This window comes from Carassius carassius, chromosome 27 (genome assembly GCF_963082965.1).
Source record: "Carassius carassius chromosome 27, fCarCar2.1, whole genome shotgun sequence".
Taxonomy (NCBI): Eukaryota; Metazoa; Chordata; class Actinopteri; order Cypriniformes; family Cyprinidae; genus Carassius; species Carassius carassius.
In genome coordinates this window covers 7,410,714-7,438,366 of record NC_081781.1, presented here as the reverse complement: position 1 = coordinate 7,438,366, position 27,653 = coordinate 7,410,714, and the positions used below count along the sequence as shown (strand labels likewise).

General features: G+C 36.2%; 5 protein-coding genes across 6 annotated transcripts; 2 read left to right on the top strand and 3 right to left on the bottom strand.

The window, feature by feature from the left end:
* Positions 1–3,526: 3,526 nt before the first annotated feature.
* Positions 3,527–5,087, bottom strand: batf3 (basic leucine zipper transcription factor, ATF-like 3). Its single transcript, XM_059513486.1, has 3 exons — positions 4,856–5,087; positions 4,486–4,590; positions 3,527–4,292 (listed from the first exon to the last, which is right to left on the bottom strand). Exons 1-3 carry the CDS (start codon positions 4,928–4,930, stop codon positions 4,107–4,109), a joined length of 366 nt encoding a protein of 121 aa, XP_059369469.1. The 5' UTR covers positions 4,931–5,087; the 3' UTR covers positions 3,527–4,106.
* A 2,401-nt stretch (positions 5,088–7,488) lies between these two features.
* On the bottom strand, positions 7,489–13,001 carry nsl1 (NSL1 component of MIS12 kinetochore complex). The gene is made up of 6 exons (XM_059512392.1): positions 12,724–13,001; positions 12,470–12,548; positions 12,252–12,379; positions 8,205–8,259; positions 8,042–8,109; positions 7,489–7,865 (listed from the first exon to the last, which is right to left on the bottom strand). Exons 1-6 carry the CDS (start codon positions 12,889–12,891, stop codon positions 7,632–7,634), a joined length of 732 nt encoding a protein of 243 aa, XP_059368375.1. The 5' UTR covers positions 12,892–13,001; the 3' UTR covers positions 7,489–7,631.
* tatdn3 (TatD DNase domain containing 3) lies at positions 12,974–16,033 on the top strand. Of its 2 annotated transcripts, none has more exons than XM_059512391.1 (10): positions 12,974–13,175; positions 13,621–13,653; positions 13,746–13,819; positions 14,008–14,089; positions 14,189–14,251; positions 14,839–14,948; positions 15,136–15,191; positions 15,276–15,388; positions 15,662–15,742; positions 15,846–16,033. In XM_059512391.1, exons 1-10 carry the CDS (start codon positions 13,035–13,037, stop codon positions 15,849–15,851), a joined length of 759 nt encoding a protein of 252 aa, XP_059368374.1. In that variant the 5' UTR covers positions 12,974–13,034; the 3' UTR covers positions 15,852–16,033. The 2 variants fall into 2 exon arrangements, with proteins under 2 accessions (XP_059368374.1, XP_059368373.1); XM_059512390.1 differs by having other exon boundaries at positions 15,841–16,033.
* Positions 16,034–16,250: 217 nt separating this feature from the next.
* Positions 16,251–16,819, bottom strand: LOC132106585 (spermatogenesis-associated protein 45-like). The gene is made up of 2 exons (XM_059512393.1): positions 16,451–16,819; positions 16,251–16,366 (listed from the first exon to the last, which is right to left on the bottom strand). The coding sequence occupies exons 1-2, from the start codon at positions 16,686–16,688 to the stop codon at positions 16,266–16,268; spliced, it is 339 nt and encodes a 112-aa protein (XP_059368376.1). The 5' UTR covers positions 16,689–16,819; the 3' UTR covers positions 16,251–16,265.
* Positions 16,820–19,218: 2,399 nt separating this feature from the next.
* On the top strand, positions 19,219–27,265 carry flvcr1 (FLVCR heme transporter 1). Its single transcript, XM_059512389.1, has 11 exons — positions 19,219–20,156; positions 21,050–21,194; positions 21,564–21,704; positions 22,321–22,388; positions 23,248–23,351; positions 23,772–23,882; positions 25,029–25,134; positions 25,386–25,497; positions 25,583–25,647; positions 26,039–26,106; positions 26,140–27,265. The coding sequence occupies exons 1-11, from the start codon at positions 19,497–19,499 to the stop codon at positions 26,177–26,179; spliced, it is 1,620 nt and encodes a 539-aa protein (XP_059368372.1). The 5' UTR covers positions 19,219–19,496; the 3' UTR covers positions 26,180–27,265.
* Positions 27,266–27,653: the final 388 nt, after the last annotated feature.

The following is a 27,653-nucleotide window of genomic DNA, read 5'->3' as shown; positions in this document are numbered from 1 at the left end:
CATAAAGGAAAACATTTTTTTTTGATTACATATATGCCTATGGAACTTGATTGGCAGGTGTTAATTTAGCCATTACTATTATTATACACCATTAGGGGTTAATTAAAATGACAAAAAAAAAAAAAACACATAAGCATGGGATTTGAAAAAAAATCCACTATATAATATGAAATGCATATATGATACACATATTCCATTATCCTTAAAAATATTAAAGACGTAACAAAATGTTGATGCTTTATTCATCCAGGAAAAAGTATTTTGAATGACAGCCCTGTAGTGTATTTCACAAACCTCACATTTAAAAAGGTTCTCCCGCATTGTGCATAGATTAATAATAATGCATTTAGTGAACAGTCTAAACCACTTCCTTGTCAGTATAGTCATGGCCAAAAGTTTTGGCAGTGACAAAAATGTTGTGCTTTGCAAAGTTTGCTGCTTAAGCTGCTGTAGTGTACATTCACATTGTTTCTTGATTATTGTGTAGAGTGATTAGATGCATTTTAAATAAGTCAGGTGAAATCACTATCATACTAATTAGATTGTAAGAGACTGATTGCTATAAAAGGAGGGAAGAACACTTCCAATCATAGTGTTCTTGTTAGCAATGGTTACCTTCAAAGAAACATGTGCAGTCGTTATCTATTTGCATCAAAATGGCCTCAACATGCAAGGAAATTGCTACAATGAATATTGCACCTGAAAGAACCATTTACCGAATCATCAAGAACTTCAAGGAGAGAGGTTCAACTGCAGTGAAGAAGTGTTCAGGATGTCCCAGAGTGTCCAGGAAGTGGCAGGACTGTCTCCTCCTGAGGAGTCAGCTATGGAATCATGTCACCAGCAGTGCAGAGCTTGCTCTGGAACAGCAGCAGGTTGGTGTGAGAGCATCTGCATGCACAGTGAGGCCAAGACTTTCGGACAATGGCTTGGTGTCAAGAAGGGCAGCAAAGACGCCACTTCTCTCCAAGAAAAACCTCAAGGACAGACTGAAATTCTGCAGGAAAAACTGGTGTAAAGTTATTTTCTCTGATGAAGCTCCCTTCCGACTGTTTGGGAGAAGAAAAGGTAAACGCTACCATGAGTCCTGTGTTGTGCCAACAGTGAAGCATCCTGAGACCATCCATGCGTGGGGCTGCTTTCCAACCAAAGGACTGCCCAAAAACACTGCCATGAATTAAGAATGGTACCAAATTGTCCTACAAGAGCGACTTCTTCCAATGATCCATGAGCAATTTTACCATGAGCAAGTAGCTCTGCGGATCTCAATCCCAAAGAGAACCTGTGGTCAGTCCTCGAAAGGTGAGTGGAGAAACAGAAGGCCACAAATTGTGGTCAACTCCAAGAACTAATAAGGCAAGAATGGATCAGTCAGGATTTGGCCCAGAAGCTAATATCAAGCATGCCAGAGCAAACTGCAGAGGTTATGAAGAACAAAGGTCAACACTGTAAATATTGACTCATTATTTTTTTGCCAGTAAGGGTCTTTAAAATGTATGATATGCTTATTGTTGCTTTCAGTATACCATAAACATGTGGAAAAATAATTTACATATACTGAAGCAGCAATTTTGCAAAACAATTTGTCACTGCCAAAACTGTACAATGGAAATTTATTTTTTATTTTATTTTTTGCTTTGGGGGAGCTCAAGGAAGTGTAGGTTCAATGGGAACTTCAAGGTCCACATTCTTCTTTAAGTTCCTGTAAGATTTCCAAGAGTTTTGATATGCGAGGGCAACCACCTACAGTGGCTACCAGGAACTTACAGATCAGGAAGGAAAAGTTACCATAACAGTTCTTTTTTTATATATTTTTTTTTTCTGTTAAAGACACACCCCTAATTTCCCAGTTCACAATGCGCATTTGCATGCTGCTCTATTCAGATTTCAAAAGAAGCACTTTAAAGGCAATGGTAAACAGTTTATGATAATCTTCTACTTCCTTTTATTTTCTTGTGTGACAAGAAGAGATATTTAAAGCTATGATACAACCTGGGCTTTTAGAAGACACATGATCTCCAGCAAATATCGATGATGTTGGTCATATACAAACCGATGGCTTTCATTCAGTCTAATACATTAGCCTACAGATAATTAAAACGACATTTATTTTAACTATAATTTAAAGCAGCTATGTTTGTTTTCAGTAGATGTACATATTAAACATATAATCTATTTATTATAAAATATATAGGCCTAAATGTACATATCTATATTTAAAGATTAAATCATTTTAATTTAATGCAAGCTGATTTGTAATGTATCCGCTAGAGGGCATACCAATCAAGGAATTGTGGGCCACAAACTAGAAGACATCATAGGCTCTATGTATCTTGCCCCAAAAAAAAAAACCAAAACCATTTTCAGTGGTTGTACTGGTTATGATGGGAATTGTGCTGGTTTTATTAGAAACAGTAATGGACCCTGTGGGTTTCTACTGGTAATTGGACACCTTCTATTATTGGTGGCTTGTTAAAACCATTAAATCCTAACATGTCCCGAAACACACTACAGAAAACCATTTTTAATAGTTAAAAGTTGATGGTTTGAAATGTGTGTAATGGTATTTGTAGTGGAAACCATTTGAATTTCTGTGATGGTTTCTATTGTTTTGTTGTTGTTGTTTTTAGCAGAGTAAACACACAGAAAGCCAGAATGCTTAAGACAGCTTATCCATTATCCACATATTATTATTACAGTTATAAAAATAGACGCTGAAATAGAGTTGCAGGACATGCACTGGACTCTCATTTCCGCTTGTCTTGATACAGCAAATATTTCATTGATGCAAACGTTGCAGATGTTTTGTAATACTTCGCCAAATCATCCAAGGAAACAAAAACATATGTAAACTTTGAAGCAGACATAACAGTTGCCAATCACATATGATTTAATTTGTTAAATACATGTATATGCATGTATGATTATAAAGCACTGGTTCTCAACATTTTGACTGCAAGACCTCCTTGCATCCAAGATATGTTAATGTACTTGTGCTACTAATGTAATAAAAAAAATAATCGATTAATACCTCTCTCTCTTGCTCCAAAATCAAAAATTGCATGCTGCATAAATTTAGTGATAAATACCCTTTCTGAACAATTGCATTTCTGCTTGAATAAACAATTATAATGAACATACTAAAATGAACTGTTTCATTCTCTAACAGTGCTTTTTCGCTTTAACGTTTTAAAATGAAAGTCAACAGATTCATGTTAAGCTCTAGGACTTTTCAGAAGAGAAGAGAAAACTGGAAGAGAAATGTAGAAGTGTGTACCCTGCACTGGTTAGGAAGGTAAGTCCACAGAGGTTTAAGGAAGTGATACATTCAAAAAAAAAAAATCTGACCACCATCTTACCGCAACCACCCCCAGATATGGTTTCAACACAAATGAGAAAAAAACTACACATCTGGGTCCTTTTTCTGATTTGGTGACCTCATTTTAATAGAAATTGCATGACCACTTCAATTCGAGTAATTACTGGATTTCAGCCTGCATCTGCATCACAGAGTGAATACAAAGACTGATTTTTAAAAAATAATTGTTTATTTTCTTAATACTTACAATATATTCCAACAGCAAACATGATCAAGCCAGACAGAAAAGAAACACTAACGTTTCAATTAAGCTGCTATGGTTAATAATATTATGCAGACATAAACCTGCTGTCACAGTATTGAAACTAACCTCTGGTATTTTGGTCAGATTGGCTCTCATAAAGCAGAAGTCCATTGTCGCATGTCGTTCATTCACAGTCAACTAACTGTGGTGTAACAGATGGTTTTGTTAGTGGTTATTGACTCTATCAAAGTAAATAGTGGACGTATTCACGTGAGGCTTGACCCTGGGAAAACAAACATATGACTACAAAGATCCTGTATTCTGAACATAACCTGTTACAATGCAATTTCAAGCATGAATTAATAATTAACTTGTATGTTGACAGAAAATACTGCATACTGAACTCAAAAGTTAATACTTCAGAATTAAAAAAAAATTAATTGCATGCTGCTAGTATGAATAAATACCTTGCATGATTACAAGCATACTTAATTTATTCTTAAATGGAAATTTGGACATCATGAGCATCAAATGTAAGCGACTCTATCTAGACATAAACTCAGGTGACATTGTGCCTGCGGACCTTGATGTTGAGGTCATACCACAGTTCAAGACAGGGCACAAAGGCTCATGGGCTTTGAGGGCATCTGTCAAGCGTTGCTGTTCCTCTAACAAAAGCTGGACTTCTTTCCTCAGCAGGCTGTTCTCCTGTTCCAGACATTCATATGCCTGGTTACAGAAAATTTCAAGACGTTAAAAAACCACATCAATCATATGCATCAATGAGTATTTTCCAATGTCTGCCTACAATTACCATCATGTCTGCATGGGGCAATAATCATTCTACCTGCAAATTTACTAAAAAGTACAAATGCTGAAATCAATTTTATTTTATATTCCATATAATGTGTAGCTTGCGAACCTCATGCAACTCATCAGCTCTCTGAGTTTGTCTTTTACGGCTCCTCTGTGCAGCAACTCGGTTCTTTTCTCTTCTTTTCAACCTTTTGTCTTCATCATCAGAGCTCTGAATCACAATCATACATGTATGTTATGGTTGTTATGATATGTTGTTTCCTGAACATTAATGTGCAGTATTATCTCCTTACAACAGAACAAATCACAAAGATTAAACCACAAAATAATTTTGGGTGGCACAAATCAGAAAGATCTGAATGCATAAGTTATAAAATGCATATTAGTATTTAGGCACATTTATTTATTAGTTTATGTTATAATTGTATTTTGTAATTATGTCAAGAAAATGAAACAAGAATAAATAAGTAACATACCTCACTCTTTCGAAATAACCGTAAAGCTGGACCATCACTTCGTGTAAAGTTACTTGTCGCACTGAAAAGTGACATGACAGGTGCAAAAGAGCACGAGCACAATGAAGACTTCCGTTCACGAAATTTGATGCTAAGTTAAGGCGAACTATTATGACGTTTTAATTAGCGCATAGTTAGGCATGTTTAAACTGTCAGTCAACATCCCTCAGTAACATTTCTTGCAAATGCCTTCGGCGGATGTTCTTTGAAGTCACGTGGTGCTCTCGAAAACTCCAATAACTGAAAATGTAGTTTTTGGATATTTTACTCAGGATAATGTGAATAACGAAGCCTTTTTTATTAATCTGTTTATTCTTTTAGTTAAGTTTCACATCCATAAGTGTAAATTTTCTAACAGAAACCCTGTTTTACAGTGTTTTTTAAAGAATTGGAAAATTACTTTTGTACTATTCAAAGTAGTACTAATAGAAAGGCTACTAAAACTGTCCGTTTATGTTCTGTCTTCAAAATATTTGAGTAATGTAATGGTCTTGCCTTTTTTTCTCTTCTTTCTTCCTTTATTTCCCTGGCTTTATTATTTTGTCTGCTGTATTGTTCTGTATATGTTGTTAAGGCATAATAAAAAATAAAAAAATAAAAAATAAAAAAAACTCCAATAACTTCAGGCGGTATGAGTGTTTTTGTATTTTTAACGCTTTTGGGTCATTCCTTGAAATTACTCTCTGGTGATTTCAGAAAGTTTGTTTATTTATTTATTGTTACTTTTTTTTAATCAGGCAACGAAAGCCCTCGAGTAAAATCAAGTGGGTTAAAATAAAAAGGGAATATGATTGACAGTTTCAAAATTTGGCAATTTCTAGTCTAGCGCTCAAAGTGACACTATAAAGGTGCTTCTCAATAAATTAGAATGTCGAGGAAAAGTTATTCAACTTAAATTGTGAAACTCGTATTAAATTCAGTGCACACAGACTGAAGGAGTTTAAGTCTTGGGTTCTTTTAATTGTGATGATTTTGGCTCACATTTAACAAAAACCCACCAATTCACTCAACATCAACAAATTTGAATACTTCATAATAAAAAATAAAAAAAACATTTATTGAATTGTTGGCCTTCTGGAAAGTATGTTAATTTACTGTACATGTACTCAATACTTGGTAGGGGCTCCTTTTGCGTTAATTACTGCCTCAACTCGGATTGGCATGGAGGTGATCAGTTTGTAGCACTGCTGAGGTGGTATGGAAGCCCAGGTTTCTTTGACAGTGGCCTTCAGCTCATCTGCATTTTTTGGTCTCTTGTTTCTCATCTTCCTCTTAACAATACCCCATAGATTCTCTCTGAAAAATGAAATCAGCATCTTCAGAAAGCTGGTCAGCAGAAGGAAGCCTGAAATGCTCCAAAATTTCTTGGTAAACAGTTGCAGTGACCTAACCTTTTTGAGGTTTTCAAAAAACACAATGGACCAACACCAGGAGATGTCATTGCACCCCAAATCAACACAGACTGTGGAAACTTAACACTGGACTTCAAGAAAATTGGGCTATGAGCTTCTCCCCCTTCCTCCAGACTCTAGGACCTTGGCTTCCAAATGAAATACAAAACTTGCTATCATCTGAAAAAAGGACTTTGGAACAATGGCAACAGTCCATTTCTTTTTCTCCTTAGCCCAGGAAAGACGCATCTGACGTTGTCTGTGGTTCAGGAGTGGCTTAACAAGAGGAATACGACAACTGTAGCCAAATTCCTTGACACGTCTGTATGCCTTGACCCCAGCCTTGTCCATTCCTTGTGAAGTTCACTAAAATTCTTGAATCAATTTTACTTGACAATCCTCACAAGGCTGCGGTTCTGTCGGTTGGTTGTGCATCTTTTTCTTGCACACTTTTTTGTTCCACTCAACTTTCTGTTAACATGCTTGGATACATCACTCTGTGAACAGTCAGCTTATTGGCAAATTAATTTGTGTGACTTACACTCCTTGCGAAGGGTGTCAATGATTGTCAAAGACCATTTTGAAGGCTCAGAAACCTTTGCAGGTGTTTTGAGTTGATTAGCTGATTGGCATGTCATCATATTCTAATTTGTTGAGATCGTGAATTGGTGGGGTTTTGTTAAATGTGAGTCAAAATCATCACAATTAAAAGAACCAAAGACTTAAACTACTTTAGTCTGTGTGCATTTATTTAATACATGAGTTTCACAATTTGAGTTGAATTACTGAAATAAATGAACTTTTCCTCGACATTCTAATTTATTGTGATGCACCTGTAGTAAGTTTATCAGAAGTAGAATTTAATCCTGATATTCTTTTCCATCAGTTTACTTAACAAATTTTGGCAGTTATAAGATATTGGCCTATAGATATTTGTAAATGTGTTAAGAATTAAAAAATGTTATCATCGTTTACTTACGATATAAAAAAGGATCCTGTTAGTCCATGTTGTAATTGGCCCAGTTGTTTAATTAAAACGTGCTCAGTGCCAGTATTGGGAAACCAGTACTGGTAGACCAACAACACCTTGTGGTATGAACCTGGACCACATCAGCACAATAGTTCTCCAAAAAAGTAATTTATTGTAATGGAAAAAGAAATTGATGTAGCACTTATTTTTCATTTTTAACTATATGCAGAAAGTATTTCTTGAATATTTATTTACATGATATGGGTAAAAATCAACATACAAAACACTTATCTAATAATAGGTGTCAATACAATACTCCCATACTGCCCTTCTCTATTCCCATACAAAATGATACATACACACACAGATATAGACATTAATTTGCATCAGTCATTTGGATGGTTTTTGGAGCAGGTACATAGTCTGCACTGTACTCTGAATCAGACGCAGCTCTTTTGATGGTGGAGGGAAGCCTGTGGTGAAGGTCTGGATAGACGTCTCCTACTGAGCTGCCAAACACTTCACTGTAGATCTCCACCGACTCCGCTGAAGGCTGCATGTCAAGTACCTGACGCAAGCCCTCGGCTGCCTGCTTCAGACTTTTCAGAGACTGAACAGAATGATAGAAAATGGAGCACATTTAGAATTATAAATCCTTTTTTGTCTATGGTAATGATACTTTTATCTCACTGGTATACTTAAAATTATAAGACAATAAAATGGACAAGCATGTAGTACCATGTATTCAGGAGGCACTGTATAAAAGTAATTAAACTTGATTTATACCTTCATAACTGTACTGGCTTGTTTCAACATTGCAGGTGCAGCAGCTGATACATTTCTGATGGCAGTGTCTGTAATAAAATGTTTAAGAGCCAGTAACAAACACTGCATAAAGCACAGTTTTACAAATTATGCACTTTTGCTAAGAAAAGAAAGGCGCACACACCTTGAACTGGGTCTGGTTTTAGGTCTTGTGGCTTCACTGTCTGTTCATACAAACCCTAAAATAAAGGATATAAAAAACATAAAAGCTTCATTTACGCAACAACATTTAGGTCTTCTAAAAAAAAATCTAACTGAGCTGTACTCTGAAAAAACACTGTACTTTTTAATTCAGCAAACACAATAGTGTTTTATTATGACATCTAGTGGCCAGAGATCGAACACCTACAATTTCTAAATCTTAAAAGAATAATGACATCATATATTGTGACATCTATTGGCCAGGAGTAGAACATGTAAAACTTAAAAATAACTAATTTACTCTAAGTAAAGAATGCAAAAGAAGTGCTGCACAGGGTATTGGTTCCTTGTCTCGGTGCTCTTTGAGTGCAAGGGGTGATTCAACTCGTAAAAATAATAATAGTCCACGGCACTTGAATCTTATTCAAAAAGTTTTAAAAAGCCTTCATTTCATCATGGCTATAAGTTTTTAAAAACCGGTGACAAGCGCACACCTATGTGTTACGGCTATTTTGCCTTCGTCAGGGTGTCATAACTAATTAACTCTGTCTGATAGGTGTTCCCAAAGATAATTAGTTTCATACAGGTGCATCTCAATAAATTAGAATTCCTTACTTCATAATAAAAATAAAAAAATAAACTTTTTAGTGAATTGTTGGCCTTCTGGAAAGTATGTTCATTTACTGTACATGTACTCAATACTCGGTAGGGGCTCCTTTTGTTTTAATTACTGCTTCAATTCAGCGTGACATGGAGGTGATCAGTTTGTGGCACTGCTGAGGTGGTATGGAAGCCCAGGTTTCTTTGACAGTGGCCTCTCATCTGCATTTTCTGGTCTCTTGTTTCTCATTTTCCTCTTGACAATACCCCATAGATTCTCTATGGGGTTCAGGTCTGGTGAGTTTGCTGGCCAATCAAGCACACCGACACCATGGTCATTTAACCAACTTTTGGTGCTTTTGGCATTGTGGGCAGGTGCCAAATCCTGCTGGAAAATGAAATCAGCATCTTCAAAAAGCTGGTCACCAGAAGGAAGCATGAAGTGCTCCAAAATTTATTGGTAAACGGGTGCAGAGTGACCTTGGTCTTCAAAAAACACAATGGACCAACACCAGCAGATGACATTACACCCCAAATCAACACAGTTCAAGTTCAAGTCTGCTTTATTGTCAATTTCCACATGTACAGTACATCCATACAGAGAATCGAAATTGCGTTACTCTTAGACCCCGGTGCATACAGAACATTAAAGCCTAAAAAAAATCTAGATCAAATATAAAATGTAGATAAAACTATACAATAAGGGAATGTAAAAAAAAGGCATATAATAAAATTAAAAATAAAGTTAAATAAAGCAGCGCAGGGCAAATGACAGATATAGTGCAAATAAATGAAGTGAACAACAGTGCAGATAAAAGATTTTGTGCAAAACAAAAACCCTTATTAAAAATATCTTACGTCTGATTAAAGTGACAAGTGACAAAGGGCTCAAGAGCAGTTATTTTATTTAACTGACTGATGAGGTAGTGGAATGACGTCTGTTCCATGCTGATTGAGGTAGTGAGCAGACCAATGCTGCACAAAGTGACTAGTGCATGCCATCATATAATTAGTGTGTGTGTGTGTGGGGGGGGGTTCATAGTTCAGTGGTGCCTGGGGCATAAGAGGGAAGGGGGGGCAAGTTCGGGAGTGAATTCAGTTTCCTGACAGCCTGGTGGATGAAGCTGTCCTTCAGTCTGCTGGTCCTGGCCTGGAGACTCCGCCGTCTCCTCCCTGATGGCAGCAGACTGAAGAAGCTGTGTGATGGGTGAGTGGGATCACCTGTGATGCAGAGGGCTTTGCGGGTGAGACGTGTTCCATAAATGTCCTGGAGGGAGGGGAGAGAGACACCAATGATCTTCTCAGCTGCTCTCACTATGCGTTGCAGAGTCTTTCGGCAGGACGCGTTGCAGGCGCCATACCACACAGTGATGCAGCTCATCAGGATGCTCTTGATGGTGCCTTTGTAGAAGGTGTACATGATGGGGGGGTGGGGCTCTGGCTCTCCTCAGTTTGCGGAGGAAGTAGAGACGCTGTTGTGATTTCTTGGCAAGTGCTGCGGTGTTTTCAGTCCAGGAGAGGTCCTCTGTGATGTGCACACCCAGGAACTTGGTGCTGCTCACTCTCTCCACAGTCGCACCGTTGATGGTCAGAGGAACGTGCCGAGTGTGTGCTCTCCTGAAGTCTACAACAATCTCCTTTGTCTTCTCCACGTTCAGAGAGAGAGACCTTTTCCACAGACTGTGGAAACTTAACACTGGACTTCAAGAAACTTGGGCTATGAGCTTCTACCCTTCCTCCAGACTCTAGGACCTTGAATTCCAAATGTAATACAAAACTTGCTCTCATCTGAAAAGAGGACTTTTGACCACTGTGCCTCTGAAGTTGTCAGTGGTTCAGGAGTGACTTAACAATTGGAATACGAAAACTGTTGCCAAATTCCTTGACACATCTGTATTAGGGGTGTGCACGGATAGTCAAACATTCGAATATTCGTTCTGCTGTAATTATTCGATAAATAAAAATGATATTAGAATTGCACTATATTTTTGCTTGCCGTAAAAAAAAAAAAAAATCAACAATAAAACCTAATTCGGTCACTTTATGTGATTCTCTACCGCATATTTGAAGATGTCTGTAAGCAAAAAATAATTAATGAATGAATAAGAACTGTGGTCTTTTACAGTGCTTCAAATATGCTGTGGAAAAACACAGAAAAAGAACGAATTCAAGAACATTGTTGCGGCATAGGCTATCTCAAGCAACGAATAAACACTGCTAACTTGGAGAAAAGTCTTCTTCTCATGTCCACCCTAGACCCTCGGCACAAACATCTCAAGTTCCTCAATGAAAACATGAGAGAAGTAAGAAAAAAAAACTTTTTGAACATTATCCGAGCATTTGGCGTGGATGCAGCCGCCGGAAAAGGCTGAGCCAGTTCTTCAGCGATGATTATACAGAGAGTCCAGCCGAGACGAGTGGGAACAGTTCTTACTGGAGCCATTTATTCCACCAGATGAGGATCCCATTCAGTGGTGAAACGAAAACACGAAGCGCATCAAAAAACTTAGTCTCTTAGCACACCGTTATTTGTGTGTCCCGCCAACGTCTGTGCCGTCAGAGCGCGGCCGGCCTTATTGTTAACAGACTAAGGAGCCGACTTTCCCCCGATCATGTTGACATACCTGTGTTCCTTAACAAGAACATGTAAAACAATAGGGGGAAAAAAAGCAAAAAAGATTTGCTAACAGTTTCAAAGTTTCCAAGTTAAATGTAGGCTACGTTCTGTACAATAGCCTAATTGCTGCAGGCTGCTTTATTTACGTTTTTTCTTTTGTTCACTTTTTTTTTTTTTGCTTTTAATCTGTACTTTTTTGTTTGTTTGCACACATTGTTAAAGGTTTTCAGCTACAAAACACGATGTAGCGTAATGTTCAAGCTTATTGTTTATAGGCTTGTTCAAAAATGACGGAAACAATAAATGTTGCTGATACATAACGTCTGTCTTGTTAAATATAATTTAAATAAACTAATATTCGAATATTCGTTTTTTGTGAGTTCAAAAATTCGAATGTGATATTTGTGGAAAACGCCCATCCCTAGTCTGTATGCCTTGACCCCAGCCTCAGTCCATTCTAATTTGTTGAGATCATGAATTGGTGGTTTTTTTTTTTTAAATTAAAAGAACCAAAGGCTTAAACTACTTCAGTCTGTGTGCATTGAATTTATTTAATACACTAGTTTCACAATTTGAGTTGAATTACTGAAATAAATTAACTTTTCCACGGCATTCTGATTTATTGAGATGCACCTGCACATAAAATACTATAAAGACTAATATATTTTCTAATATCTGAAGTTTGTAATATTACTGTTTTAATAATTGAATACAAAATTTGTTAGTGATTTATTTATACTGTATTTATGGATGAATGAAAAAAAACATATATACATATATATATATATATATATGATAATAAACATGTCTCACCAGAAGTTTCCTTTCTGCTCTTAATGATCGTACAACCTGGTTGCGTATTTGCTTTGGGTAAGAGTTGCGTTTGCAGGCGGTCTCTACTATTTTCTCATCCAGAATGTCATTTATTGTGCTGTCATAGTCTGAACATACAAAGTAACGGTTAATAATGTTATGGCTTGGGTTTGGTTTGCAAAAGTGTAATGAGTTCTCTAAAACTGACAGTAACTTACCTTCACAATAATCCTCTGACACCTCGTCCCAGGACAAGCCACCAATAACTAGATTTTCTTGCACTGTGAATTCAAAGTTCTAAATGATAAAAAAAAGACGATTGAAAAATCATCATCGATGTCATAAATAACTCAAATACTTGGTTTCCACAAAAATACCACAAGTTAAACAGATAGCGTTTCCACAGTAAAACCATCGTACACATAATAAACACAAATAATTGAACTGACGTGTTTTTTTTTCTACTACTTACCACAACCATTTCCTGCAGCAATTTAGCTTTGTCCTCCTCGGAAATGTGGCATTGGCCATCGAGCAACTTTTTAAATAAGTCTTTATACTTTTCAAGCTGTTCACGAACGTGTTTTTTCGACTTGACATGTACTCTAAAATCTGCCTTGCTCTCACGATCTGCCTCCATGACTGCCGCTTCTTTTTCAAAATAAATCCTGGAAACGGAAGCAGAATGTGTTACAACGAAACAAACCCTATCAGAAACAGCGGAAGAAACGTTCCGATCTCCATCGCAAAGAATCAGAACGGACAGAAAATGCCGTAGAGATCATGAAAACAAGTGGTTTAATAACACATTTTGTTTACAAATTTAAACAGAAACGTGCTAAAATTATTTTTATAAACACTAACATCATGGCTAGAGGGCTTATTGACTGTCACTGTCACTTGTCAGCAAATGAGTTTACACAGGTAAGAAATTGCGAAAGCCTTATCTCTAAGCCATAAACACGATGTCTTTATCATGAGCGGATCCATCACCGTTTTAATGTGTGCTACAGATTTACAGAAAACCACACCTAAACCAGCTTCAGCAGGTTTGCTTGTCTCAACTGGTTTAAGTTGTTTTCTCAGCAGATAGTTCAGAGTGATCTTATTGATTTGCACAGTACAGTATTTATAATAATTAATTAGGCCACTTTTTGACCGGATGAAGTTACAGTAATAACAACAAAGATAAATGCTATTATATAATATTAAATGTAAACTGTTGTAAGCTATGTTGTCAGTATCACTGTGTTTATGTAAACTATATACAGAAAAGTGTTTGTTGTCATACCAAACAGAAATCATCTGCACAGATGTTTACAGAATCTAGTTTATATATAAAGTTATTTTAATATTTTTTTCCCCCTAGGATATAGATGACGTCCTTTTGAGAGCTAAAAGAGTAAGCTTTTGTCAATCTTAAGAGGACAAATCAATAAAAGCTGACAAACAAGACCAACAATGACTTCTTCTGTGTAATTAATGTAATTTCAGGCTGGAGTGAAAGCTCTTGTAGCAGTTACAGAGGGAGCCAGTGAGTTTGAGAAAGTTATTCTGCTGTCAAAAACGTAAGCTTTGTATGAGAACATTCTCACTGAGGAGTTTCCTGTGGCTTTTGGAATGACAGTGTTCTAGCTGCACAAACACACACACACGCACACACACACACACACACACACACACACACACACACCATGTATGCTTACACAGAAATGGACACATGCAGCTTTACTAATATTTAATGTTTTTGATATAGCTATCCTGGCTTTGTGTTCCCTTGTTTTGGCATTCATCCCCTTCAAGGATCAGGGCAAGACTTGCATAGTGTCAATATTCAGGTGAATATAACAAAACAAGACATAGAAAGATAGGTTTACCCTGCTTCATATGCTATATTGTGACCTTTTAGTGCAAAAATATTAGTTTTGTTTTAACAGGACCTGGAGCCATTCCTTCCTTTGTTCCAGAAGTACAGGGCTGATATTGTTGCAGTCGGTGAGGTAAAATAAGATAATGTCTTTTTCAGACAATTTTTTAACAGACACTGCTCTGGATTTTTTAAATGTATTTTTATGTTAAATTAAATGTGCCAACACTTACCAAACAAAAATAAAACATTCAGCTTGTTTTGATTATACGTTTTATATAGAAAGTAGAGGTCAATTTAAGGGATGTGAAATTAATTAAATAAAATGAGAAAAAGAAAAGAAGTCCTTAGCAAACTTACAAGGGGTGATCAATATGATTTAAAATGATTTTATTGTATTTTATTGTAGAGCTAGTATCTAAATTAATTAGAATCTTCTAACTCCATATTTTATCAGGTAGAAATTGTAAAGAAAAATTATTTTACAAATCCTTACAAAATTATGGAGCCTTCAAATATTGTTATTTACAATGAACCATTGGTCTAGGGATAATAATAATAAATAAAATTAATAAAAATATGAAAATCATACAAGACTGGGGAAGCTAGGCCTCACATTTCTAATGTTGCTTTTAAATCTTGAGTCAGTATTGTAGTTCACCTATTTCTTGTTACATAATGTGATCTATACTTGCAAAAAAATTTTTTTTCTCTTCACAGATTGGTCTTGATTTTACCCCCTGGTTTGCAAATACTACTCAAGAGCGTGATGAGCAGATAAAAGTCTTTATAAAACAACTTGAAATATCTAAAGAACTGGATTTGCCAGTGTGAGTAGCAACAGGTCTTTCTATTGGAGAGTAACAGGAAATCATAAAAGCAGCTCAGAAATGGATACATTGTTTGTTACTTTTTACCATTACTTGGTATTGCAAGATATATTATACATCCTGAACTGACTGTTCATTTTGTAGTTTCATTAACGCTCATAACTCATTCCATTCTTTTATCTTAAAGGAATGTACATTCCCGCTCAGCAGCCAAGGTTACCATAGACACGATGAAAGAACTAGGTAAGAGATAACAAATCATTATGTCTCTGTGACCTTTACAGTTGCAGCTGAATTTCTTGAGTAAATCTACTTTTATGTCTTTAGGGATTAGACAAGCATTATTGCATAATTTTGCCGGCAAGCCATCAGTTGCTATGGAAGGGGTTCAGGCTGGATTCTGCTTCTCCTTTCCGCCTGCTGTCAGCAAAACCGAGCAGGTTATATAAGGATTCTAATTTAATTACCATTATGCTTGTGTGCCATAAAATCAGATAAGTATGCAATAAAGACTTGACTCATATATTGAAGAATGACCTAGTTCCATGTCACATGTCATTCAATTCAAATATTAGTACATTCTGTACATATGATTGTATGTTTGAACCAAAAATTATGTATTATTAAAACCTATATGTAATTTAAGTGACAAACATGAGGTTTGACATCATTGTATTTTTCACTACTATAATGATACTGTATTTCAAATGCAGAGAGCAAAATTAATCAGACAGATTCCACTGGAACACATTTGCCTCGAGACAGATTCTCCAGCCTTGGGGATTGAAAAACATGTAAGTCCTAAACTGTTATTATAATCTGATTTTCTGTATGACTGAGATGTTTTGAAGCTCACTATCCATGTTTATCTTTTTTTTTTTTTTTGCCCTAGGTTAGAAATGAGCCCGGAAACATAATGATCTGCTGTGAATACATTGCGAAGGTTAAGGGAATATCTTCAGACGCAGTTATGGAGGTCACAACACAAAATGCCCTTCGGTTGTTTTCTAAGTTAAAAAGCTAGAATTTTTTTTTTCTTATATCATTTCATTTTGTTAATAAAGTGCTCACTCAGAGAAAACAAATGGACTTTGATTAATGTCTTGTGCTTTCAAGCTTTCTATAAAACTATCATGCATGAACCTTTCAGACTGTTTTTGTGAGCTGGGTTAAAACCAATTTTCCCTATTAATACATTATTCAAATGTTTTTTCATTTGTATTCCTTTCAGAAGAAAGTCATACAGGTTTTCACATTAAGGGTGATAAATAACAGTTTGACTATTTTTTTAATAAAAAATATGAATTAATCCACTTTTTAATTGCCAGATCGCTTCATTACACGTGTATTGCTGTCTGGAGAAAAAAAATAATCTTCACAGAGGTTGATTGAAGTTCCTAACACTTGATGACTTTTATCTGGAAGGACAAAAAAGATCGTAATTTACTTCATCATATGTCGAATATAGCCTTTATTAGTTAGAAGTTTCAAACGCGTCTTACAGCTGTCCTCGAAGTGTCTTCGCTCGGGATGTCTGCTGTTGTCGTCTCTGTCCATCCAGGAGGAGCGCTGCTCGGGGCGCGCGGTCTGCAGCGCGCTGAAGTCACAGCTGTTCTGGAGGTGAGCGCAGAAGTGTTTCCTTTCAGGTAAATTCCAGAACCTACTGGTTGTCTCCACGCGACACCACGTCTCCCTCTGCATATTGAACTCGTACAGTTGGTCTTGCTTTGATTTTGACATTATTATCAATCATATGTAGGGTACTTGTGAAGGCGAATCAGCATGTGGCCATTTCAGTCCTTGATGTTTAAACAGCTGTAACCATGGTAACCAGACATGTCATGTAGCCTTCCGGTAATGTGTGTCGCCGCCGGAAGTTGTTTATATATATATATATATATATATATATATATATATATTGCAGAGTTGCCAGCACTGTGTAACAAAACCATCCCAAATTCCATATAAAAATAGCCCAAACAAGCCCCGTGGCACTTCCAAATATCAAAACTCAACACAGGCCACTTCTTCCACACCAGAAAAACATATACAGTCAAGTTATGCATTGTACATGATTTCAACTTGAAAATCACTAGTAGCTCAAATGCCGCTCCCTCACAAAATTCATAATCTCGCGCAGTGTTATTATTGGTATAATATCAAATATTTAAATACACCCGTTTTAAACATCTAAACTGTGGCAACAGTTTACGATGCAACGTTAGCCAAATTCAGCGGGAAACCCGCGAACTGTTTCGATACAGGTGTTATAAACAATTTGACTTATTTTCTAGGCGTCGATGGCTGAATGTTTTTGAACGGACACCTAGACATAAAGAAATTTATTAACATAATTTTAAGATTATCCTTAGTCATATTGTACCAACAATATTTTAATTATATGAATTAAAAAATCAAAAACATTCACTATCCCTAAGCAACATACTCAGGCCAAAACTCAGTAGCCTGTAGATTAAAATATAACTTTAATAATTTAAAGGCCATTTTACTGTTAAAAATAGCTTTTTCAGTGGAATGAATTGTATTTTATGGTTTCTAACTTGTCTTTAAAAAGAAGTATTGTGAAACAACGTTGTCATACGTCTTTAAAAACTGCATTGAACATTATGTAGTCTGTCTTACACTGTCATGTTAGCTTTGAAAGATGTTTGTAAAAGTCTCCCACATTTCACCAAGTCCAGACTGAAACTAGCCTACACTGATTTCACCTTGACCTTCGTGCTATTTTAATAATATGGAATAAAGATAAAATAGCCAATTTTTTTTCTATTCAATGCCACAAGAACAAGAGGTATTGCTTTGTTGCATAACATTATTAGCTGCAAAAGTGACCAATTTTACAGCGTTTTCATCACTTGTTTTCATGTTGTTATAGAATGTTTATGTAGGCCTATCATTTAAAGTTTGTGTATAATTTTTATAAAAGGTAAAAGATTTGGATTGAACAAAACCCATTTAATCCATCTGGTCACAAAGGTTTTCATTTATAAAGATCTAAAAACCTTACTGACTGACGTTTTAGTTCACTTCTTGCAAATAAGGAAAAAAAAATAAAGGGTCTTAATTAAATACGTGCAGTTAACTTTCACATGATTAATATAAACTGTCACATGACCAAATCAGTTTAATTCCTGTTTGCACCTTGAGAAGATGACGGCTGCATCAAAGCTTCCAAAACGAAAGCTTACTAAAGTATGTTTACAAAGATATGACAAAGATTTCTGGTACACATTATCTTTAATATGTCTAGTATTAATATAAAAAAATTTAGATATATTCAGTTTTGTGGAGTGTGGTCATAAAATGAGTAAACATCTTCATGGTCACAATAGTGACTGGTGGGATAACAGTGAATTTGGGAATTTGCAGATGTGAGTGAAAATTGCAAAAAAAATTTGCCATTGCAAAATATTGCATTAAAAGTTCAAATGTTACAAATAAGTTACAATATTGATGTTGTAATACTGGTAGCACTAATAGGCTATAAATATTTGATGATAGGCCTATATGTGTCAAAAAAGTATGTTACAAAAATACAAAGTTGATGGTTATATTGAACAAAGGGGAACTGGAGCGCTGCTGGTATCCCTTGTATCCTCTGGTGCTCATTGAAGGGTAAACTGTTCATGAAAAAGAATTTGGAAAAAATCCAGGTCCACAAACAAACAGAATCAAGCCATACTTATAGTTGCATTAATTTTAGGTGTACCACTATGGCACTTGCAACACAAAAATTGTGTTGGCACTTGCAACACAAAATTTGTGTTGCAAGTGCCAGAGTGGCACACCTGAAATCAATGCAACTATAAGTATGGCTTGATTCTGTTTGTTTGTTACCAACACCCTGATGAAGGCCAGAGGGCCGATTCGCGTTGGTGTTTCATGCTTTAGCCCTTTTAAACAATAAAGACTTTTTAATTTTTGCATCCGAGTGCCTGGAGCTGGATTTTTTCCAAATTCTTTTTCATTGATGGTTATATTTTTGTCTTTTGTCTCAGTATTCTATCATTGTTGTATAAGTTTTTTTAAGCATTATAAGTAACCCTAGAATGATATCAAACAGTTTAAAATGCTAAGATGAGCGTAAGCGTAAAACGCCATTCAATGCAGCTCGCCTGTTTCATGGTATACTTTATCAGTGTAGATGTAACGAAGAAAGGGCTCAGTCGCCTATACTTGCCCCGCCCCGTCTGCAGTCTCATTGGTCCTCGCCGAGCATATAAACCCACTTACTGTATTGATCTGATCAGGGTAAGCAAATCCGAGGAGGATGTGCGCATCACGCCATCATCACTCGCATGCTGCTGAAGCCGGTGGTAGTGATCGGGAACGTGGCCCCAGTTCTGTTAAGTTGTAGCTAATTACAGCGTTATTATCAAGTGGAGCATCTGAATACGTCATCAATATCTCTTTATCTCATACGCTCACCGCTTCAGGAAGAGATTTAGGCTACACCTTTTTAGTCTAGTCTAACCTGATATAAACTAGAATCGTTTATGTCTAGTTGAAGGGGTTACATTTGCCGAAATGGTGGCAGGTGAGTTTCTTCAGGAGCAGCATGTTCTGCCCGACAACACACCTGACGGCAGTGTCACTGAAGGAAATACAGAGGAGGACAGCGACTACAAGGAGCTTTCCAATGGATCGGTCCATATAACGCTGGATCCGAAGGCGCTGGAACAGGAGCTTCCATCTCCGGACGAAAAAGAGGCGATGTTGCCGGGCGAACAGAATATCGAAGCTCTGGAGACGAGACTCTACTGGAGGCGGTTTGCCGTTCTTGGGGTCTTCAGCCTCTATTCGCTCGTCAACGCCTTTCAGTGGATCCATTACAGCATCATTACCAATATCTTCATGGACTATTATAATGTATCAAGCATCGCTATTGATTGGCTCTCCGTGGTCTATATGGTCGCGTATGTGCCTTTAATCTTCCCCGCGACGTGGCTGTTGGATAAGAAGGGGCTGAGGATGACGGCGTTGTTAGGGGCCGGACTGAATGCCCTGGGCGCGTGGGTAAAGTGTGCCAGCGTGGGGCCAGGCCTGTTCTGGGTCACCATGACTGCCCAGATCATATGCTCTGTGGCTCAGGTGTTCATCCTCGGCCTCCCCTCCAGAATCGCATCGGTTTGGTTCGGCCCGAGAGAAGTTTCCACGGCCTGTGCCACAGCGGTGTTGGGCAACCAGGTGTGGCCTGTAAATTATATGCCATGAAAAAATAATTTACTCATATATTACTCGACATTTCACATGTTACGAATGTCACTTGCTTTTTTATTTATTACGTACAGCTGAAGTCAGGTCAACATTATAAATAATTTCACGTTATGTTGTTAACGTTAAGTAGCATTTTCCCTTTCTAAAAAAATAGAATATAATTTCCAATAAAATAAAAGATGGAAAATCCACCTAGATTTAAACTGGACTTCTGCTCTAAACCGGTCTTTTAAGAATTCAGCTGGTTCAAGCTGATAGTCAATTTCTATTTTGTATAATTTTGTTATAAAATTGATAAAGAGAGCGATAAAATATATCATAAATATTTATTAGTAAAAATAATTGTATTTTAACTAAGAGACAGACAAGATACAACATTGTATCATAATATATATTATGAGATAGACAAGATAATCTTTCATTAATGTTTAACATTACTCATTTTATTACTTTAAAAGATAGAGAAGATAGTTTATTGTCAACTTTTTCTTATAAAGTAACTTTGTTTTATAATTATTTTAAAGGTATAGTTCACTAAAAATGCAAATTGCCGTTCCAAACCTGTACGGCTTACTCTCACTCTTTTGTGAACACAATAGGAGATATTTGAAAGAATACTGGTAACAAAGAAGTTTTGGGTTCCATTGATTATTGTATGTTATTATTTTGGCGGGAACTATGGTTACCATGATACAGTTTTTTTAAGGGTGCTAAGCATTTAAATGCAGAGTAATATGAACACTGTAACTCTGAACCACTGTAACCTAAAGTGTAACCTGAAGTATTCTTAAAGTGTCTAGTGTTTCATTGTTTCATATACTGATATGTTTATTAAACTGTGTGTAATACATTTCTTTTTTCAGCTTGGTGTAGCCATCGGTTTCCTGCTCCCACCTGTACTGGTTCCCAACACAGCCGACGACAAAGATCTCATGGGCCACAACATCAGCATAATGTTCTATGGAACAGCTGGAGCTTCAACTTTACTCTTCCTTTTAACAATATTTGGTAAAAACTATCTACAATTCACATTGTTAGAACTTTTTTTCCAGCAGTTGAGAGAAAGAGCAAAACAGCCTTTTCTCATACAGTCTTCTGTATGCTTTTATGCCATTTAAAGTTTACAATACACAAACAAGTTGCAACTGGTTGACTTGGAATCATCTTGCTCACAATCTTTGCATATAATGATGTGTCATCTGTCATCAGAACATGGAAAAGTGCTGTTTTAGAAACATAGACAAGAGATTTGTATGCAAGAGTGATTCAAATTTTAAAGAGTATCAAAACGAATACAAGTGTGTTAACCCCTCAGAACCGCTGTAGACGTGTTCAGTAGTAGAAGTTCACGTGTGTCTCTCCCATTCGTCTTCTCAGTCTTTAAGGACAGACCTCCACTCCCACCCAGCAAAGCACAAGCTGTTCTCTCCACCGGTCCAGCTGAAGACTATTCTTACAAGAAATCAATCATCAACCTCTTCAAAAACAAGCCCTTCATTCTTCTCCTCATCAGCTATGGTGAGGAAGACAGTTATTTCATGCAAAATTAAAATTCTGTCATCCTTTACTCACACTGAACAATTTTATGTATTTAATTATAATAAATAACATTTTTAGATAATTTTATATATGTTTTTATTTTATTTTTGCTTGTGGCAATAATAAATAATTTAAATTTCCTGTGGCTCAAGTGGTAGAGCATTACGTTAGCAGCACAAGGTTGTAGGTTCGATTCCCAGGGAACACGTTAAGTAAAAAATGTTAGCCTGAATGCACTGTAAGTCGCTTTGGATAAAAGCGTCTGCTAAATGCATAAATTGATTGATTGATTTATTTAAATCTTATTTATTAATTATTTAAATTTAAGGGTTTTCTATTCCTTTAATCTCATCTTAATATGTTCCCCGTGCTTTTATTCACACACTATACACCATTTATTATGAGATGGCTAGTTATTTTGTCATGTATAGGACTTTATTATTAACTTTAACTTATTAACAGTAATAATACAATATCAATCTTCTCTAATGCTACAATTTCAGTTTCATTATATAGAAATTTCTGCACTTCAGCAAACTTTGTCAAATCTTTTTTTTTTTCAACATAATTTATAAAATATTTGATATTGTTTTAGGCATCATGACCGGATCATTCTACTCTGTATCTACACTTCTCAATCAAATGATAATTACTCATTATCCGGTAAGTGACCTTTGATAAACTTAGCATGAACATGCCACGTGCATGTGTGTAGGAGTCTTTCTGCGTCCGTCTCAGGCGCACTTTTTATAGTGTTTGCCGGGAATGGCTGGCTGGTCACCGTTTTATTGTCCAGGCTCTTGCAGTTCATTAGCTGCTTTTCATGCATGCCTGCTACTCATGACAGAGTCCAAATGAAGAGACAAGCACTGTATCCATTCCCAAGTTTGATGTGTCCGAATGTTCTGCAGGCTTTCCCACCAGGCTTAAGTTTAGTGAGCGCACACCATGTGATATTTCTTACCACACATAACACGTATCCATATCTGCCTGTGAGGTCCATTTGAAAGACGTGTCCCTAACAAAACATTGAAAGTTAGTCAAAGTGTTGTAGACCATGCTCAGAAAGAATGCATTCTGCACTCGTTTGCAACAAACCTCTTAACCTATAAATACCATACCATACCAACTTTATTTGTTAAGCGCTTTACAACAACCAAAGTTGACCAAAGTGCTGTACAAAATTAATACCCTTAATTGTAATTATAAATAAATGATTGCTAACTGTTACTTGACTTAAAAGCGGTTTGTTGCAACCAAATACTGGTTAACAAACTGAAGGCCTGTTAGAAGAACTTGCTTTTGTGAGCTTTTAATCCCAAAATCCTGAGATCAGAGCTTGCTTTAGGACAGTATTATATTTAAATTTATTCATTTAGCAGATGCTTTTATCCACAGTGACTTAATATTTGGGGAATTCATCAAGTGATTCATCTTAAAGAGGCATATAGACACATGAAGTGCTCGTAAATACTAGCATGACTGAAATGCTAATTTGAACTTTTAAAAACTCTTTCTTTAGGGCGAAGAGCTAAACACAGGGAGAATCGGCTTGACTTTGGTGGTGGCTGGAATGTTTGGCTCCATACTGTGTGGAATCTGGTTGGATCGTACTAAAACCTATAAGTATGTATATCTAGGAAACCGAATATTATTTTCCTCAGAAATTTAGATTGTAATTGAATTTAAATGGCTTTAATGTATTTGGCTCTGGCACTTGTATTAGTGTAAGATTTTGATTATTAGCAGCTTATCTTTTAACCTTAATCTAAAATTTCTCTTTTTAAGATGTTGTCCCACATTGGTAAAATATTGCGGACAAACAAGTTTTTTATTGTATGAGGCACAGTTCACACACAAGTCACTTTCAAACCAACCAGACCAAATTCCAGATTGTTATTGAAAGAACAATGATAAATGTGACCACACATATACTCATTTTTAATAGGATTAACCCTCCTTACTTAATTTTATGCATTTACTGTTTATTTCAGATCTGAGAAAAGCAGCTTGTCAGAGTTGTTCATTTTTCCTCTCGTCCTTTAGATTGACTACATTGATTGTCTACATCCTGTCCTTCATTGGAATGGTGGTGTTCACATTCACGCTGAGCTTGGGAAATTTGCTTGTTATCTTTTTTACTGCTGGTGTTCTAGGGTAAGCCTGCTACAAGAGTTCAACTCGTGTAGCTGTTACTATCATTTCTGAAATTAGTATCTTGATTCATAAGTGCAGACAGGTCAATGTTCCTTTGTTCTCTTACCACACACAGTTTGAATATACATGCTCTTTTATGTATGTATATATATATATATATATATATATATATATATATATATATATATTTTGTTTGTATTTTATATAATCATACTATATTATCATATATCATTAACATATTGTGTTATATACTTTTATATTACATAAATGTATGTTATATATATTCAGTAACATTTATAAAATATTTATATGAAACATTTATATCAAAAACATTTATAATGTCACAAAAGCTATATTTCAGATAAATTTAAAACAATCTATTTCAAATAAACAATTTTTTAAAAATATTTATTGATCTAAAGCACATTTTTGTGAACAACCCAGTGGCACACTTGTGTGTGTAAAAACCATAGACTGTATAAAAACATGGACGTAGTGTCCGTGACGTCATCCTTAGACTCCTGAAGTGTGTTTTTGAAGCCTAAAGTGTGCAGAGCGAGCCGTTGCCCTATTGGCAGCGCGTCACCGGGCGACTCTCCCGGACAATCGAAAATGGGCAAAAAGGCGGGAGCTACTTGCTGAAGCCACACCCACTTAGTGCGACGGCAGTGTCAGCAATGGCAATCCACCTGTCACTCAAGTGGCCACGCCCTTAATTATGCAGAACTTCCAGTCTTAAAATGATTTAAACGGATGAGTTATAAAAAAATTCACCCCCCTCACAGTTGTCATGAAGGGCAAAATTTGCTATTTAGACTAAAATATTTTTTTGCACCAGGCTGTAAACATGATTTTTTTCTGCTGTAAAGTTGTGCATTTTAACATGGGGAGTCCTCAAGTGGCCAGTCGATGAATTGAAGTTTTAGTCACTTCCTTATTGGCTTCACTAGAGAGAGAGCGGGAGGTTGGCGCTCGGTAAAAACAGCAGAAGTGATCACTGATCATGTTTTGCTTCCTCGTCGTGTGATTCACCCAAACATGTTTGTACTGTACATGCCGTACTTTAACTTCTCACATTCAAATAGTTTTCACTGCCAGGTACATGTAGGTGTATTTGACTCATGTTACTATTGTTCTTTTCTAAAGGTTTTTTATGACTGGTTACCTTCCCATTGGCTTTGAATTTGGCGTCGAAATCACATACCCTGAGTCGGAGGGCACATCATCTGGTCTTCTAAATGCATTTGCACAGGTATGTAGGACCTGCTCATTCCTGGCTGATTTCATTTTTGCAATAAGCTTTCAGCTAGTCATTTCCATACGCCATGGTAACACCTTTCAATTTGAACAGCCTGGTAAGGTGCACACCCACATTAAATATTGATATACTTACTGTAGTTCTTCAGCCTATCATCTTATATGTTGAAGAACAGGTTTAGAGTTTTCTCGAATTAGTCTTTGTTACTTACATATTTTTGCCTCATACTCTGTCTTTAATTTTAGGTGTTCGGCATCATTTTTACTCTCATCCAAGGGCAGCTTACCACAGACTATGGCCCACTCAGCGGAAACATTTTCTTGTGTGCTTGGATCCTCCTCGGCATTGTTCTAACAGGTTCATTTTCCTAATTACAGGCTTTTTCTCATCAATCAGTAGTGTTACTGAAGAGCACTGAGAAACTTCTGTGTTGTTTTTACAGCTCTGATTAAATCAGACCTCAAAAGACACGGCGTCAATGTGAGCGATATAAAAAAAGGACAAGCAGTAAGTTCCTCTGATTTGAATTTCCAGTGTTGCCTCTCATCACTTTTGTGAACTAAACATGCCAAATAGCAAGAGGCTCAACCCTGCTAATCTTGATAATATGAAGTAGGAGATATCGCAGTACATTTATAATCAGTTAAATGCAAGATCAAAGTCAAAAAGGACAAAAGCCATGCTGTGTCTGAGAAAGCTGGCTAGATATATATATTTATTTACAATATAGGTTTTACAGTATTTTGATCAGATAAGTGCATTCAAGTGTATTTGGCCTTCAGTAGCCTGATGTTTAAGATCATCGTTTTTGTCAATTAATTGCCATCTTTAGGGAAATGAAAAAGAGTTGCAGATCTTAAAGCAATGTTAATTGAACACATGTTTGTCTCTCCTGAAGGTTCCCACTGAGCTGCCTTCTGAAAAAGTGTCCAGTGATGTCAAGCTGGAGTCTTCTAGCTTACCTCAGTCTCCAATTTAAATCTTAAACATCTCCAACAGCACATTACAAACGATCACAGACTCTCCTGAGATGACTTGAAATCTCCTTATTTTGCTGTAATATTGATGTTATAAAGAACTTTCATTGAAACGGACAGTGATAATTGTTCACAAATATGCTGTGAATTCATTTCTCCAACTGTAGGCTGAACTGTGTCCATGCAGTCTGTCTCAAAATTATACATGCATGATACTTTCTATTTGTTTTAAGAATCGTGGACCAAATATTAGGTTTTTAACCGGGCTTGTAGTGGCCACATGCACAATCCTGTTAGTGTGTCTGGAACAGCATGTTTGTTTGCTTCGTCTCAAAGGACCTTTCTGATTGTGTGTTACTGTGAAGCAGTGTTGTTTATTTCTCAAATCTGCTCATGCATTGAAGCACATCTACATGTAATAGTTCCACAAAGGCTAGAAATTCTCATTTTATTTTTGGAGGATGACGAAGATTGTCCATGCATTAAATGAAGAATGTTCTATAAACCGAAAATACTAATTATGTCAAATGTAGTGCATGGTAAACATAAGTGAGTGCTATTCGCTTACCATGATGAGACTGACGTTATTTCAAGTGCTTATGCAGTTATTGCAAGCCATTGCTTTTTTGACCTGAAAAACATACTTATTTAGACTTTTCTGGAGAGCACAAGTCAATCTGACAGCATTTGTATCGCATTAAGTATGAATTTTGTAAAAAAATGAATGTGATCCATTTACAAAAGTGTGTCGCTGACAGGCCAACTGAGGTTTTATGAAAATGTCACACGTCAGGTGTGTAGTAGAATGAAGCACTATTATTTTTTAAGCCTAGGTTTGCCTTTGATTAACTAATTTTTGTATTTTAGATGCATATTTATTGGAAAGATTGCTTTTTAAGAATTGTTTTTGTATTTATTAATTTTGGTTTCAATTTCTACTGTTTCTACTTAGGAATATACTTGTTGGTTAATGAAGGCAGCTTTGTAAACTGGGGTTTCAAAAAATTGTCACAAATGATGCTGGGAAATTCACTGTAGAGTAAAACTCTGTGCAAGAACTAGTATTACACTCTGAACACTGGAGGAAGTGTCTCATGTTTCCATTATTACTGTTGTAAAATAATAAAAAGAAAATTGCTAAAATTCAATTCTGCATGTTTTTTTTCTACTCATAGTAGAAATATTTTTATGTTTTTATTTTTTACATTTACACGTTTTTTCTCTAAACACTACCACTCTATTTGAGACACTTGAAAACGTCTAAATAATTAATAAGATTCCTTGTAAGACGTTTTAGAAAGTAAAAACATCTGAATTAATTTTTTATGATGAAGTCGAACATACAATCTGTGATTAGTAAGCCTATGAAGTTTAGAGGAAAAACAGGCTGAATGAAATCAAACCGCTAGAAGGGGTGGAGCGGGTTTACATTTAGAACTCTAGCGCCCTCTAATGATCATACAGGACAGCTATAAATCATCACTGCGCTATACATGTGTTTAATCGAAACAGCTGTCTTGTTTGGGTCTTTTGAAC

Coding starts and splice junctions, on each gene's coding strand:
- batf3 (XM_059513486.1), bottom strand. CDS start 4,930: ATGTCACTTTTCAGTGCGACAAGTAACTTTACACGAAGTGATGGTCCA. Junction 4,591..4,855: donor GGTTATTTCGAAAGAGTGAG/GTATGTTACTTA, acceptor ATTGTGATTCAG/AGCTCTGATGATGAAGACAA. Junction 4,293..4,485: donor GAGCTGATGAGTTGCATGAG/GTTCGCAAGCTA, acceptor TTCTGTAACCAG/GCATATGAATGTCTGGAACA.
- flvcr1 (XM_059512389.1), top strand. CDS start 19,497: ATGGTGGCAGGTGAGTTTCTTCAGGAGCAGCATGTTCTGCCCGACAAC. Junction 22,389..23,247: donor TGATAATTACTCATTATCCG/GTAAGTGACCTT, acceptor CTCTTTCTTTAG/GGCGAAGAGCTAAACACAGG. Junction 23,883..25,028: donor TTTACTGCTGGTGTTCTAGG/GTAAGCCTGCTA, acceptor TCTTTTCTAAAG/GTTTTTTATGACTGGTTACC.
- LOC132106585 (XM_059512393.1), bottom strand. CDS start 16,688: ATGTCAAAATCAAAGCAAGACCAACTGTACGAGTTCAATATGCAGAGG. Junction 16,367..16,450: donor AAGACACTTCGAGGACAGCT/GTAAGACGCGTT, acceptor TTGTCCTTCCAG/ATAAAAGTCATCAAGTGTTA.
- nsl1 (XM_059512392.1), bottom strand. CDS start 12,891: ATGGAGGCAGATCGTGAGAGCAAGGCAGATTTTAGAGTACATGTCAAG. Junction 8,110..8,204: donor AAAACCAGACCCAGTTCAAG/GTGTGTGCGCCT, acceptor ATTTTATTACAG/ACACTGCCATCAGAAATGTA. Junction 7,866..8,041: donor AAGCCAGTACAGTTATGAAG/GTATAAATCAAG, acceptor CATTCTGTTCAG/TCTCTGAAAAGTCTGAAGCA.
- tatdn3 (XM_059512390.1), top strand. CDS start 13,035: ATGAAAACAAGTGGTTTAATAACACATTTTGTTTACAAATTTAAACAG. Junction 15,389..15,661: donor CTGTCAGCAAAACCGAGCAG/GTTATATAAGGA, acceptor TTTCAAATGCAG/AGAGCAAAATTAATCAGACA. Junction 15,743..15,840: donor CCTTGGGGATTGAAAAACAT/GTAAGTCCTAAA, acceptor TTTTTGCCCTAG/GTTAGAAATGAGCCCGGAAA.